This window comes from Babylonia areolata, chromosome 35, assembly GCF_041734735.1.
Source record: "Babylonia areolata isolate BAREFJ2019XMU chromosome 35, ASM4173473v1, whole genome shotgun sequence".
NCBI lineage: Eukaryota > Metazoa > Mollusca > Gastropoda > Neogastropoda > Buccinidae > Babylonia > Babylonia areolata.
The window spans coordinates 1070001-1086202 of record NC_134910.1 but is presented as its reverse complement, the minus strand read 5'-3'; the positions used below and the strand labels follow the sequence as shown (position 1 = coordinate 1086202).

At 48.2% G+C, this 16202-nt stretch overlaps 1 protein-coding gene across 1 annotated transcript; it reads right to left on the bottom strand.

Moving 5' to 3' along the window:
* Positions 1-505: 505 nt before the first annotated feature.
* On the bottom strand, positions 506-12852 carry LOC143277958 (uncharacterized). The gene is made up of 5 exons (XM_076582941.1): positions 12718-12852; positions 6187-6413; positions 5149-5322; positions 4548-4761; positions 506-904 (listed from the first exon to the last, which is right to left on the bottom strand). Exons 2-5 carry the CDS (start codon positions 6355-6357, stop codon positions 555-557), a joined length of 909 nt encoding a protein of 302 aa, XP_076439056.1. The 5' UTR covers positions 6358-6413; positions 12718-12852; the 3' UTR covers positions 506-554.
* Between the last annotated feature and the right edge of the window lie 3350 nt (positions 12853-16202).

Sequence of the window (16202 nt, the reverse complement as noted above, 5' to 3'; positions counted from 1 at the left end):
GCATTCAGTGACGTCACAAGTTCCGCTCTACGGGTGACGTGTCGTTGGACGACTCTCTGGGGGTACAACCAACCAGTCCAGCTCACCACACCAACAAACGATCTGCAGTGTTTATTCTTTGAAAAACAACCACCAGGATACAGGGTCATGCATGACTTTAACAAGGCTGCACCTGAAATCCAACACTTGACCTGACCTGACCTTTCACCGAACCTGACCTGAGCTTTCTCGACCTGACCCAACCTGACCTGACCTTTCACCCAACCTGACCTGACCTTTCACCGAACCTGACCTGACCTTTCCCGACCCGACCCGACGGGGCAGCCGACAGGACAGGACAGGGCGAGGTCAGGTCATGGCAGGGACCTGGGACAGGACAGGACAGGACAGGACAGGACAGGATGAGGTCAGGTCATGGCAGAGACCTGGGACAGGACAGGACAGGATGAGGTCAGGTCATGGCAGGGACCTGGGACAGGACAGGACAGGACAGGACAGGATGAGGTCAGGTCATGGCAGAGACCTGGGACAGGACAGGACAGGATGAGGTCAGGTCATGGCAGGGACCTGGGACAGGCACGGACCGAGTCCACCTTGCCCACACAGACTTGGGGCAGTTCCCCGCTGCCAAGCAGCTGCCCCACGCAGAACGTGCACAGGAAGAACCTCAGCATGGCCTCCGTGGGCGGGTCTCGTTGCGTCTCGTTCTGCCCGGGAGGGGATGGGGAGGCGATGGCGGGCCTCAGCGATACGGGTACGTAGTGGTAAGGGTCCTGGGTGGTGGTGGCGGCGGGGGTTGGGCGTGTGGGCAGGGAGCCGTCCTGCCGGGTGACGCTGAGGTCGGCGCATGAGTAGAATTCCTCCTGGGGTCCACAGCCTTTACATCCGTAGTGCCAGTCGTTGCCTGTAGTGTGTGGTCATTCATCATTCCTCCTCCTCCTCATCATTATTATCATCATTATTATCATCATTATTATTAATAGTATTATTATTATTATCATTCATTTATTTATTTATCTATTTCGTCTTTCCGTTTATTCTCTCTCATTCCTCTCTATGTCTGTCTGTCTGTCTCTGTCGCCCCCTCTCCCTCCCTCTCTCTCCCTCCCTCTCCCTATATCTCCGCCTGTATGTCTGTCTGTCTGTCTCCCTGTCTCTCTCTCTGTGTCTCCCTCCCTGTCTCTCTGTGTGTGAAATCTATCTATAAACCCGTCTCTCTCTGTCTCTCCCTGTCTCTCTCTGTGTGAAATCTATCTATAAACCCGCCTCTCTCTGTCTCTCCCTGTCTCTCTCTGTGTCAAATCTATCTATAAACCCGTCTCTCTCTGTCTCTCCCTGTCTCTCTCTGTGTCAAATCTATAAACCCGTCTCTCTCTATGTGTCTCTCTCTGTCTCTGTCTCTCTCTCTGTCTCTCTGTGTGTCTCCCTCCCTGTCTCTCTCTGTGTCAAATCTATCTATAAACCCGTCTCTCTCTCGCCCCCTCTCCATTCAGGTTCATTTCCACATGCATGGTCAGAAGCCATTGTCCAGCCAATATAGAAAAAAAGGTGATGCAAATTTACCAGATAAGTACAGAGGTAATCTTTGTTGAATGTCTGCAGAAAACGTTTTGTTACATTCTAAATAAACGTTTAGCTATTTGGATAGTAGAAAACAAGTTGCTAAATGAAGTACAAACTGGATTTAGACACAACTATAGCGCAACAGATCATAGTTTCATTCTTTTATCATTAATTCACAAACAATTCATTAGTCAGGAAAAGCTGATATCTCTGGAGGTGAATTTGTGGACGTCTTCTGTGGCCATTGCAAGATCTGGTGTTGACGTTGTTTTCCATGCTCTTGAGGGCTTGTCGTCTGGTTGACTGATCAAAATGAGCTCGTTTTCCATCATCCAGTCCTCTGAATCCTCACCACGTAGATCCATTTCCTCGTAGCCCCAGCTTGGGGAGTGGCTGTTGAAGTCTCCAGTCACAAAGTGCTCTGATTCCTCAAGCTTCACTTTGTGTACCACAAGACTGGAGGCAGGAGGGGTGTAGCAGTTGGTGAGGAAGGGGTCTCCGCTAGGTACGTGAAGCTTGATGGTGTGGTGTTCCAGTTCTACCTTTCCAGATCACAGAATGTCTACTGCAGGAGTGGAGTTCTTGACCAGGGTGATGATTCCTCCTTGGTGTCTGTCCTCTTGGTCTTGTCTGAAGGCCTCGTAGCCTCTGATGAAGAGTCTCTGAGGTTCTTTCTGATGTGTTTCTTGAATGCAGATGACATCTATTCTGCGTTGAAGAAATTCCTGCAGTTCTGGTTTCTTGTTTAGTCCCTCTGCATTCCACAGGGCCACCCTGAGGTTGATGTTGGTTGGCTGGTTTGTTGGGTCAGACGCTCCTCTCTGCCTTCCCCTGACCACCGAGTTAGCAGAGGCACCGGTCGCCTGGGCGGACCCTCTTGAGGTCAAGGGCCCGGCTCCGTTCCTCCCGGGTTGTCGCTGATAGGAACGGGCGCCATGACGTTAAGGTAGTCTGACACATGACCGTGTCCATGTTGCGTGTATGTCCTAACCTGACCCAGAACAGCGCCGTGGCTGACACACTCCGTCTTCGGCAGGCTGAGTGATTTTGATCAAGGCTGTCTGCTCTAGAGAAGCAGCCTTACAGGGCTATAGAACCCTCTCTGTCCATCATCCATCCTTTATCTACATATACACAAGGGGCTTCAGGTGAGTGCCTTCATCCGCCGTTGCAGCCATTGGGGAAAGTAGGAGTTTCCTCTTCCGCCTGCTCCGCCGTTGAAGTCTTTGCATTCAGCCCATAGCTGGGAAGCTCCTGTTTAAGGGGGCTAGAGGTTTAAACGCGCCTCCTACCCGCGTGATGAACCCGTCTTAGGACACATGGAGCTTTGTTTTAAGGGTGACGGTACCACGCGTCACTCCACCCCGTCCTGGTAGGAACACCGCCACTTGGTCTGGACTGCTTATTCGTCTAGACAAGGATCTAGCTTATTTCGCAGCTAACCCTTATATCTGGGGGCCGTCCCTCTATCCGCCACTTCAAGACCCACTGATGTTGGGGATGGTCGCCCTGCTATCGAACTGGAGAAAGCCTTGCCACAGCAACGTGAAACACTCAATGGAAGTCACTATTTACATAGTTTGCTGCGTAGTCCATTTGTTATAGTTGTTACAGTTGTTTGAGATTGACGTTTATAACGTTTCCATTTTCCCTAGCGTTGTCTCTCCCTATTCACCTTCCACACATACACACACTTTTACCCCTCCCCCTCCCACAACCCATACCCCCACCACGGGATTTGTGTTTGTTTGTTTGTTTTTGTTTTGTTTTTGCTTTTGTGTTTTTTTTCGTCTAATATCACTTCAAGTGGAAAGACGTTAAACTGATTACAACAACAACTATTTACATAAAAAGGGCATTCCAGTTAAGGTCGTGCTATGTGGACAGGTAAGGTAAACTAAAACCATTGGCATGCAATGTGAATGAACGCTGTTATTTTTTGCATCTTATTTTCGTCCCCACCCCACTGCCCCCTTTGAAATGGGCAAATAGCCCAGTTCAGCAGACTGTCTTGTCTTGTCATGTCTTGTCTTGTCTCTTCCTCCCTCTCTCTCTCCTTCCTCTCACTCTCCCCTTTTTTCTCCCCCTCCCTCTCTCATTCTCTCTCCCCATCTCCTTCCACCTCTATCCCTAATTAGTTAATGTACATGCTTTCATTTATGCCTTTTATTTTCATATGTAATTGTGTGTGTGTGTGTGTGTGTGTGTGTGTGTGTGTGTGTGTGTGTGTTGCATTTGCTTTTTGTTTGTTTTTTTGTTTGCTTCCCCCCCCCTTTTCTTCTTTGCCCTTGAGGGCTAGATGTAAAAAAGCAGCTGTGCTAACTCCACTACCCTCGTTAAATAAAAATTCGTTTCGTTTCGCCCCCCCCCTCGCCCCCCATCTCTTTCTCCCCCTCTATCTCCCCCCTCTCTCTCCCCTATCTCCCCCATCTCTTTCTCCCCCTCTCTCTCCCCCCTCTCCCCCCATCTCTTTCTCCCCCATCTCTTTCTCCCCCCTCTCTCTCCCCCCTCTCCCCCCATCTCTTTCTCCCCCTCTCTCTCCCCCCTCTCTCTCCCCCCTCTCCCCCCATCTCTTTCTCCCCCCTCTCCCCCCATCTCTTTCTCCCCCTCTCTCTCCCCCCTCTCCCCCATCTCTTTCTCCCCCCTCTCCCTCATCTCTTTCTCCCCCCTCTCTCTCCCCCCTCTCCCCCCATCTCTTTCTCCCCACTCTCCCCCCATCTCTTTCTCCCCCCCTCTCTCTCCCCCATCTCTTTCTCCCCCTCTCTCCCCCCATCTCTTTCTCCCCCATCTCTCTCCCCCCCTCTCCCCCATCTCTTTCTCCCCCCTCTCTCTCCCCCCCTCTCCCCCATCTCTTTCTCCCCCCTCTCTCCCCCCTCTCCCCCATCTCTTTCTCCCCCCCCTCTCTCCCCCCTCTCCCCCCATCTTTCTCCCCCTCTCTCCCCCCTCTCTCTCTCCCCCTCCCCCCTCTCCCTCTGTGCCCTCACCTGCCTTATACTTCCACTGCAGCACACAGTGGTGACACACGAGGCCTGCTGGCAGCTGCAGGGAGATCTCGTGCACACCCCGGCTGACCTGGGTGTAGCGGGTGGCCCCACCCTCGCTGGGCATCCGCAGCAGGTGCCTGTGCAGACAGTCGTGGGTGGCCTCCACAGGGTCGGGTAGCTCGTCCACGTTACACAGGTAGAACTCAAAGTACCCCTGCACGTTTCACCCAGCAACAAATGGGACAGTGACGGGTGGGGTGTGGGTGTGGGTGTTGGGGGCGTGGAGGGCGTGCGGTCAGACACACCGTGTTGCAGGTGTACACGCACGTGCGCGCTCATGCATGCCCCCCCCTCCCCCATATATATATATATATATATATATATATATATATATATATATATATATATACACAGAGAGAGATTTATGTATGCATACATATAGATATATAGATAGATAGACCACACACACACACACACACACACACACACACACACACACACCCTACCCCCACGCCGTTCTCCCCCCCTCCTCCCCCCCCCACACACAGACCACGTCCCAACCTTCCCCCCACCCCCCACCCCACTCACAAACATCCCCCACCAGGTGTGACGCGGTGATCTGAATGGAAGCGGTAATGACGGACCCGGTGATGTACGTGCTCAGGACAAAGTTCTCCTTCATGATCAGCGCTCCGTCTGGGCGCTCGTAGGGCCGCGGGCTTGGCTGCCACGGGTCGCCGCAAATGCCGCACTTGTACCCGAATTTTTTGTGCACCTGCCCACAAATGCCGCATCTGTTTGTGTTCTGGACTGCACGGTACCAGTTTCAGTAGCTCAAGGAGGCGTCACTGCGTTCGGACAAATCGATATAAGCTACACCACATCTGCCAAGCAGATGCCTGACCAGCAGCGTAACCCAACGCGCTTAGGCCTTGGGGAGAAAAAAAGAAAAAAAAAGAAAAAATAATAATAATAATAACAGAATAAAAAGACAATAATGATAAATAAGCAAATAAGCAAGTAAATGTAAAACATGCAGACAAACATACGCCCATATTCCCCCCCAGCCACATACACACATATACCAAATACATATATATATATATGCGCACCCGCACGTTCCAACATTCCGTTACTATCACACACAATACCCCAACCTCCTCCCCCCCCCCACCACCACACACAATACCCCCCACGCCCCCTACCACCCACACAATACCCCATCCCCCCCCCACCACACACAATACCCTAACCTTCCCCCCCCAACCACCACCCACACAATACCCCATCCCCCCTACCACACACAATACCCCAACCTTCCCCCCCCCCCCCCAACCACCACCCACACAATACCCCATCCCCCCACTCTCGCCACACACACAACACGCCATCCTCCCCCACCACCCTAAACACAATGCTCCACCATCCCACACCCCCCTGATCACAATACCCTATCATCATGCCCTGCCACCCACCCCCCTGATCACAATACCCTATCGTCATACCCTCCCACCCACCCCCCTCTTCTCTGCCCCCACCCCCACACAAATCCCCGACCATTCCCCGACCTCCTCCTCCCACCCCACCACCTCCACCCCAATCCCCCCTCCCCCCTCCCCCCAGACGATAATTCACTGACCGCCCGTCCTCCGCAGTACTGCTGGTTGTCGTCATAGTTGACCGGAGAATCGAACCCCAACCTCCAGGCGGTGGGGCGCGAGGGGGGCAGCAACATGCGGCCGTGGCCCTCCGCTCCCGGCATGCAGCACGCGCCCCACAGGGCCAGCAACCACCACGCTGTTCCGGACATCCTCTACTGCCCTCAGTTATCGGCCCTGATTTCCTACTGCTGATGCTGAAGTCTGCCTGGAGTGTGGATGAACTGAAGTGAATGCATTTTATTTTCTGAGGGTAATGGAGAAAGAGTAAGAATGTTTTGTTTCTTTTTCATCCAGCCTTCGAAGGGGAAACATCGTTCGTTCATGTATTTTTGTCTCTTCATCTCAGATGATGATAATATTCATGGACGGGTGAAGAGTAGCATAAAACAAGGGGGGCAAATCATTATAATTATCAATACAGCATGCATATTGTTGTCATGGATACATGAATGGTAATTTGGTCAGGTCAGGTCAGGTCAGGTCAGGTAAAGTGAGATACAGTAAAATGAGATAAGGTAATATAAGGTGCGATGAGGAAAGGTAAGGTAAGGTAAGGTACGGAAAAGTGACGTAAGGAAGGCAAGGTGCGGTGATGTGAGGTAAGGTAAGGTACGGAAAAGTGACGTAAGGAAGGCAAGGTGCAGTGATGTAAGGTAAGGTAAGGTAAAGTGACTTAAGGAAGGCAAGGTGCAGTGATGTAAGGTAAGGTAAGGTAAGGTAAGGTAAAGTGACTTAAGGAAGGCAAGGTGTGGTGATGTGAAGTATGGTAAGGTAAGGTAAGGTAAGGTAAAGTGAGGTAATGTGACGTAAGGAAGGCAAGGCGCGGTAATGCGAGGTATGGTAAGTTAAGGTAAAGTTATCTCGTTCGTCATTTATCAGATCGATTTCCCCGTCTCCTCGACGAAGGCGGCAGTACGTCGCAGGTCCTCCAGTCCTCCGTAGAGCTTCCGGGCCGCTGGGATTGGGTCGGGCCAGGTTTTCTCTCGGAGCGCTTGGTGGAGCGGGCAGGACTGCAGCAGATGTTCTGGCTGTCTGTTCTGCAGGGGCACTGCTCTATGTCGCCGATGCGGAGTCTCGTGTATAGGTGGTGTTTCAGGCGGTTGTGGCCTGTCCTGAGCCTGAAAATGGCTACCTGCTCTCGACGAGTCAGCACGTAGCACAGGTCTGCTCTGTTGTGGCGTGGATGCTGCTGCTTCCACTTGTTCTGCAGCTTGGCCTTAATGATGGTCCTGGATTTAGAGTAGCTGGTAGACCTGTCAATCTGCTCTTTCGTAGTGCCTTCCTTTGCCAGGGAGTCGGCAGTCTCGTTGCCAAGCACGTTGCAGTGGGAGGGAATCCACTGCAGGGTGACTGTGTGCCTTGTGCACAGGGAGGCGAGAGAGGACAGATCGTTGAGTTCTGGATCTCTGTTGGACTAAAAGGCCTGCATGATGTACAGGGCGTTGGTCAGGAAGACAACGTTGTGGCTGGCATAGGGGCTGACCTCGATGTGGGCTGCTGCTGTTTTCAAGGCTTCTGCTTCGGGTCTGTAACTGGTGGAGTACAAGCCGGTAGCAAGGCAGATCTTTTTTTCTCTGCCTCATGGATACTGAACATAGACTCCTGTCCCTCCGTTCCAAATAGCATCTGTCGCAGAGCCGTCAGTGTAGACATGAGTCCAGAACTCTTTGGGGAACCGGGTGTGGAGTGTTCACGGGTGAGGGACTTTTGTTAAATATAAATAACATTAATTATAATACATCAAAGGAGGATACCAACTGGACTGGACTTTATAATTTCCAAAAACATTCTATGCAGTGAATAATTATTCAAAATCTTTTCAGTGGCTAATGAAATATTGGAAGAAAAGTCATCAACTACATCTTTTGGAATTATGTCTTATGTTTGGACAATTTCAGTGGCTAATGAAATATTGGAAGAAAAGTCATCAACTACATCTTTTGGAATTATGTCTTATGTTTGGACAATCAATGAGTAGATGGCTTACAGTTATTTGCTTACCGCATATACATTTTATATTTTTAGAAAATTTTGTACGAAAGGCATTAAACGAATATTATACATTAGACTTGTAATTTGTCTTGAATGTGCTGTTGGTGTCAAATTTAGAAAATGTTTGGGATTAGCTGCATTCTTTATGTTTACACAACATTGGTAATATTGATTATTTGAATCTTTAAGCATTTCTTAAATCGAAAATTCTAGATACATTTTCTATACTACTAATGCATTCATGTAGATCTAACTGGATATCAAGTTGTATTGCACCTTCGAAATTACGTGCTGCTCTTCTAGCTGCTTGGTCTACCCATTCATTTGAAGATATTCCACAGTGTGAAGGTACCCAGTAGAGGGTTATATTAATGCCCTGTTTTGTCAGTTGGTGAATAATGTTTTATTTCCATTGTCATTTCAATTCACTTCTTTGAATTTGGAGATTCTATAGCTTGTAATACTGACTTCGAGTCTACACATAATAAAATCTCACATACAGTTTTCGGAATGTCTGAAATATAATTTAAAGTAATAAGTATGGCTATAAGTTCAGCTGTGAAAATGGAATATTGTCTGCCAATATATTATAATTCTTCTATTCTAAATGAAGGAATCACAAAAGCTGCTCCTGAATTACCATTTTCTAGAACAGATCCATCTGTGTATATTTTTAGATAATTTGAATATTGATTTTCAATATGGGAGAGTACTTCAGTTTTTAACAGAAATGGTGACTGGTTCTTGGATAAATCTGTATAATCTATGTCAAAGGTAGCTTTACACTGCTCCCATTCAGGGACTGGTGAAAAAGTACGAGGTATTTTTGCAATTTGCTTGTCTTTTGATTCGGTGGCACAAATGATATCTGATGTACATGTATTAACGGATATCATAGACTGTATCGTCTTAGCTCTTTTAGCAAAATCTTTTTGTGAACTCAAATTAGCTTCTTCTTTTGAAAAGGTTTCATATACAAAAGATTTGATAACGAATTTCGCGGCTGAAGCTTTCTGTTGTTCATTAAGAGATAAAACACCTGCTTCTCTGTAAGTCCCTAAATTTGATGTAAGAATGGGCACACCTAGAGCGAGTTTATAAGCCTTACAATCAATGCTGTGCAGCTTCTTTAACAAATGTAGTGGAGCCAGTGAAAAATACCTGTTAAATGTATGTCAAGTGTGAACGTATGAGGGAGGTAGCGAGAGATATCAACGCTTTGGTATCTTGCCCCCAGTGCTGCTTACAAATTATTTTAAGGAAATTTAGACCTTTTCTTGCTTTGTTTAGTATATAGTCAATATGATAATTCCACGAAAGTTTTGAAGAAAGATAGACTCCCAAAAATTTAACAGACTGTGCATATCTGATGATAGTACCATTTATTGTAAACACGGGGATCTTTTCTGGGTCTGATCCTGTATTAAATAGCATCATATTTGGTTTTTCTGACAATGATAAGCCATTTTCTGTCATAAAGTTGCGGATTTTATCAAGTTCCCGCTGGTATATTTTCTTTGTGTAATTCAATGTCCTAGTCGGCGTTTTATTTTTCATTTTCACCTTCATCCATAAATAAATATCATCAGCAAATTGAACCAAGACTGTATCTTTAGCTAGCTTGTTAGGTACATCTGCTAATAATATATTGAATAAAATCGGCAAAATTACTGATCCTTGAGGTAACCAATGTGTAATTGTCTGGGGTTTGAGTAGGTATGTCCTATTCTTACTTGTATAAATCTATCTGATAAAAAACAAAACAACTTCTAATGTAATCATACATGTTCCCTGTGATACCGATATTTTTCAGTATATATAAAAGTCCAGCATGCCACACTTTGTCGTATGCTTTTTTCACATAAAAAAGTCGCTAGTACGTTTTTTTGCCTTGCAAACTGTTGCTTTACCTGTGTAGTCAGTTTGACAAGATGTTCTGTGGAGGATCTACCGTTTCTAAAGCCAGCTTGGTTTATAGGAATTACACTATGCTTCTCACGATAATGAACAAGTCTTTTTAAAACAATTTTTTCCATTAGTTTGCACACATGCGGTGTTAAGGCAATTGGTCGATAACTTTTTTTTTTTTTTTATCTGTTCTGTGTTTGCCCTGTTTGTGTATTGGGACGAACTTTCTTTCTTTCTTTTGCGTTCGACAGCTACGCAGTCAGGGGCGAAGTCCGAGGGATGCCACAAACTCGGACGTCCGGTGAAGATCGGGTGCCGTCCCCCAGAGCTTGGTGTTGAGGTCAGCACCCCCAGGCCAGGACTGCTGCCGCATCTTCTCATACAGGGGGCAGTCTTGGAGAATATGGGATGGGGTCTGGTCAGCCTGGCCGCAATCACATAGGGATGTGGCTGCCACTCCAATCCTCTTCAGGTGTGCTCGGAGGCAGCAGTGTCCTGTGCGAAGGCGGTAGATGGTAGTCTGGTGTCTCCTCTCCAGTGTCCTGATGGGATCCTGGTGTGCCTGGTAGCCTCCGTTCAGGGTGACCCAGCCTCTTCGGAATCTGCTGCGGAGGAGAGTTTTTGCTTCCTCATACGTGGCAGGAAAGGTTGGCTGCGTGAGCTGGCTTCCTTCCTTAGCAAGGTGGTCTGCACGCTCGTTGCCTGGGAGGCCTACATGTGCAGGCACCCACTGGAGGGTCGTTGGGGCTGTTTGGATAAGGGTTGTGAGGGAGGCCTTAAGGGACTGGATCAGTGGACCAGGATCAGGGGAGTCAAGGGCCTGGAGTATGGACATGGAGTCAGTGAAGATGGAGATGCTGCCAAGGGGCTTCCCACAGGAGGAGAGGAATTCTGCTGCTGTTTTGATGGCCAGGACTTCAGCTCTGAAATTGGAGCAGAGCTTTCCTCCAGGGAGTGCGATGCTACTGTGCTCTCCATCGGGAAATCTGACGTAGACACCACTGCCTCCGTTGTGTGTGGCTTCCTCCGCTGATCCGTCCGTGTATACATGGGTCCAGGAGCTGGCTGGGTAGGATTCCTCTATCATGGCCAGAGTCAGGATCTTGAGAGTAGCTGGTTGCTGGTCTTTGGTGGTGATGCCAGGAACTCTGAGGCTGATGGTGGCCCCTATCTCTTGGTCGAGCCTCCAGTCAGGCAAGGCAAGGGCAGTGCAAGACTCCCCTTTTGCCGCCAGAACATCGCTGTGCTGCGCTCTGAGTGCTTTATACTGGTGGTTGAGGCTCTGACGTTTGAGACGGTTCTTGGTGGGCTGCTCCAGTCTGTGGTGTAGGTGATGTGAGGGCAGTCTTCTGAGCTTCTCTCCCTGCATCAGGACTTTCAGGTCGCGTCTTCTCTCCAGGGGCTCAATGTTAGCAGTTTTCTCCATGTCATGGATCGGCGTGGACCTCATGGCTCTAAGTATGAGGCGTAGTCCCATATTTTGAACTTTGGGGACGAACGATTGTTTCCATACAAGAGGAATATCACCACCAGACCAGTATTTCTTTAAAAATAAGTGTAAGAAATCAGTCAATTTCTGGGCAAATGTCTCAACATTTCTTTTGAAATTCCGTCTAAACCAACTGATGTTTTTTTAGCTGCCGAGATTTGAGAGACATTATTTTATTTCATCTGGTGTTATTTCATTATTTATATATCGGTCATTTACACTTGGTATGCTTCATTTTTCTCTTGGCTTTCTCTATACTTTCTATTTTCTTCTGACAAACCAGTGTTTCTACTATGAATAACAACCATGTCAGCAAAAACCTCTGCCTTTTCAATATTTGAAGGTAGATCTGTATGGTCCAGTTTAATTTTTCATTGTTTTTAGTTTTTCCCATACCTTTTGCATATCTTTGTGCAGAAAGACGACCAGTACTGCCTTTTTCGCTTGCTTTATTTTTAGCCTTTTTCATCTCTAAATGATTTGGGAGGGATTGTACTTTTAAGTATATTTTGAATTTTGACTTCTTTTCTTTCTTTGCTGGTTCACAAGCCTCATTCCACCAGATATTACCAGAGTGCTTATGACCTTTAACCAATTTGTACCTGGGAATAAATTCAGTTGCAGCAGTGATGACTGCATTTGTAAATATTGAATATAAACTGTTGACGTCTGTATCGTTTATGTTGTTAATTTGAAACGATGAAAGTAAACATGTGAATTTATCCCAGTTCACAAGTCTGTAATTATATTTTGTAATCTTATCCTCGTTTGGATCTATCCACTGAGATATTTTGGATTCAAGTCTTATAATAATAGGCAAATGATCACTATTAAGTGTGTGTGTGTGTGTGTGTATGTGTGTGTGTGTGGAGGGGGGGGGGCGGGGCGTGCGCGCGTGCGTGCGTATATGTTGCGTACGTGAAAGCTTGCATGATGACCAGCTAGTACAGGCACATAGGATATGGTCGAAAGAAAGAATAAAAAACTAAAATAAAAGACACACACACACACACACACACACACACACACAGATCAAACAGAATAACTAATTACTTTCAATTATAAAAACAAAAACAAAAAATGAAGGAAAAAAAGAAAAAGAAACAAAAGACCCACTTACTTTGAATGTTGTCAGTCAGTGAGACAGACCACACACTGTCCCTATCCAGTCAGCCTTCCGTCTTTTATACCTGAGACATGTCGCCTGGTGGCAGCGGGTACACCACAGGTACTCAGGAACGAGAGGAGTCTTCCACCCCACCACCCGGCCCCGCGAGCTTCCCTCACCGCTTTGATTGTTGTCAACCCTTCCACTGTGCACACCCTGAAACCACCCGTAATCTGCACCACCCCTCTCACCTTCTAACTCCCCCTACCACATACCCACCTCTCCTACCCTGTGCCAAACCCTCATCCCCCACCCCTCCCCTCTATCCCCACTCCCCCACTACATTCTACCCCACCCTTCCCCTCCCCTCTATCCCCACTCCCCCTCCCCCCTACCCCACCCTCCCCACCCCACCCCAACCTCCTCCTCCCCTCTACCCCGCCCATCCCCTCCCCTCTACCCAGCCTCCCTACCCCACCCTCACCCTCCCTCTCCCCTCTATCCCCCTCCCCCTCCCATCTACCACACCCACCCCTTACCCCACACTCCCCCTACCCTCTCCCAACCCTCCCCCTCCCCCTCCCATCTACCACACCCACCCCCTACCCCACACTCCCCCTACCCTCTCCCCCACTCCCCCTACCCCACCCACCCCCTACCCTCTCCCCACCCTCCCCCTCCTCCTCCTAGCCTCTACCCTCCCCTCCCCCTCCCCCTTGCCTCTTCCCCACCCATTGTAGTGGAGGAAGTGTGGCAGAATGGTTAAGATGCTCAGCTGCCAATACAGAGAGTACATGAGGGTGAGGGTTCGAATCCCGCTCTCGCCCTTTCTCCCAAGACTGGAAAATCAAACTCAGCGTCTAGTCTTTCGGATGAGACGATAAACCGAGGTCTCGTGTGCAGCACGCACTTGACGCACTGAAAAAGATCCCATGGCAACGAGAGTGTTGTCCTCTGGTCAAAGTATGTAAAAAGAAACCCACTCTGATAGGTACACAAATATGTAAGCATGCACTCAAGGCCTGACGAGTGTGTTGGGTTATGCTGCTGTCAGGCATCTGCCAAGCAGATGTGGTGTAGCGCATATGGATTTGTCCCAATGCAGTAACGCCTCCTCGAGAAATTGAAACTGAAAGTGTTGTGTGAAAAATTGTGTGATCTGTGCTCATATCAGTCAGTGTTTTCCTCGTGTTTATCTAGTCGTGTGTTTTGTTGTGTAATCTGTCTATCTATCTAGCTATTTGTGTACTGAATTAACTCTCTCCATACGAACGGCGAAAGAGACGAAGTTAACAGCGTTTCACCCCAGTTACCATCATCAAAATATTGCAAACGGAAGGCTCTTATACTGAAGAGGTGAATGTTGACAAAGAATACCACAATTCTGACGACGGAAGCTAAAGGTTGGGTCATTGAGACACCCACTGGACATCCGAGGGGTCTGTGTAGAGGAGAAGAGAGGACTGGCCGTACTGAGTGAGTTAAACAAGCAACACGGAATACACTTGATGTACAACACCGAGGTAATCTCTACCTGTGTGATATACACAATATCTATCTAGCTATCTATTAGTGTACTGAGTTAAACAAGCAACACGGAATGCACTTGATGTACAACACCGAGGTAATCTCTACCCGTGTGACATACACAATATCTATCTAGCTATCTATTAGTGTACTGAGTTAAACAAGCAACACGGAATGCACTTGATGTACAACACCGAGGTAATCTCTACCCGTGTGATATACACAATATCTATCTAGCTAGCTATTTGTGTACTGAGTTAAACAAGCAACACGGAATACACTTGATGTACAACACCGAGGTAATCTCTACCTGTGTGACATACACAATACATTCTAAAATCTACACTTGTGGTCTGGGTTTTCCAAAGAAAGCTGCATCCGTAAAATATAATTATATAGGAAAGGGGGAACTGCACACTAGAGGTTTTAGGTAAACGGAAATCTCTGAACATTTGATATGTTTATAACGTCTCAGGAAACACACACACACACACACACACACACACACACACACACACACACACACACACACACACATGGAGGGTGGGAGAGAGAGAGAGAGAGAGAAATTTGGTGTGCAAGATCTCTCTCTCTCTCTCTCTCTCTCTTTCTCACACACACACACACACACACATGGAGGGTGGGAGAGAGAAATCTTGCACACCAAATTTCTCTCTCTCTCTCTCTCTCTCTCTCTCTCACTCACTCCCTCACTCCGCCCACCCACCCACCCCCAACCCCCACACACAACTTAACGTTTACATGTCTTAAATGCAAAAGATGTTTGCATGTCAAACAGAAAACTCTCCGAGTTAAATGAAGAACTTACATTTCCCTTCGACAATAGGAAGGGCCAAAGCGAAATGAAGCGGGTGGACAGACCGTGTGTTTGCTCTTCTTTCGGGTTTTGTTTTTCTTTCTTTTCTTTTTTTTCTTCTTTATACTCCACTTCAGTTCTTTTCTTTGAGAAAGGTTAAACAGGCCGATGTAAAGGTATTTGCTTTTGAGACGGACCTTGTTAGGAAAATGTTCTCGTCTCACAAAAGTGGCGTCCCATACCACACCTTACACATCTGTCTCCACGCCCCAGCCTACCATGTGTTCCTTCAGGATACCCCAACACAATGTTTAAAAAAACCCAAACCCATAATAATAAAAAGATGGGATTTGTCACAAAACCATACACTTCCCCCCGACTGATTGATCAAATCAGAATGCAGTATTCCAATGAAAGACAGAAATTCCAGTGTGCTTAACGGCAGAATCAAAACCAACGTAGAAATTTCAGCGGTTTCGCGACCTTTTTATTTTTTTAATTTTTTAATTTTTTTCTTAATCCAGCAGGAGAAAGGATGGGTGGAGTCAACCAGCACGTGTTGTGGGTGTTCCGGTGTGTCCAGCAGCAAGGTGGACCGCCTCTCCTGACCTGTCCAGCAGCAGGGTGGACCTCCTCTCCTGACCTGTCCAGCAGCAGGGTGGACCTCCTCTCCTGACCTGTCCAGCAGCAGGGTGGACCTCCTCTCCTGACCTGTCCAGCAGCAGGGTGGACCTCAGGGTGGACCTCCTCTCCTGATCTGTCCAGCAGGGTGGACCTCCTCTCCTGACCTGTCCAGCAGGGTGGACCTCCTCTCCTGATCTGTCCAGCAGGGTGGACCTCCTCTCCTGATCTGTCCAGCAGGGTGGACCTCCTCTCCTGACCTGTCCAGCAGGGTGGACCTCCTCTCCTGACCTGTCCAACAGGGTGGACCTCCTCTCCTGACCTGTCCAGCAGCAGGGTGGACCTCCTCTCCTGACCTGTCCAGCAGCAGGGTGGACCTCCTCTCCTGACCTGTCCAGCAGCAGGGTGGACCTCCTCTCCTGACCTGTCCAACAGCAGGGTGGACCTCAGGGTGGACCTCCTCTCCTGATCTGTCCAGCAGGGTGGACCTCCTCTCCTGACCTGTCCAGCAGCAGGGTGGACCTCCTCTCCT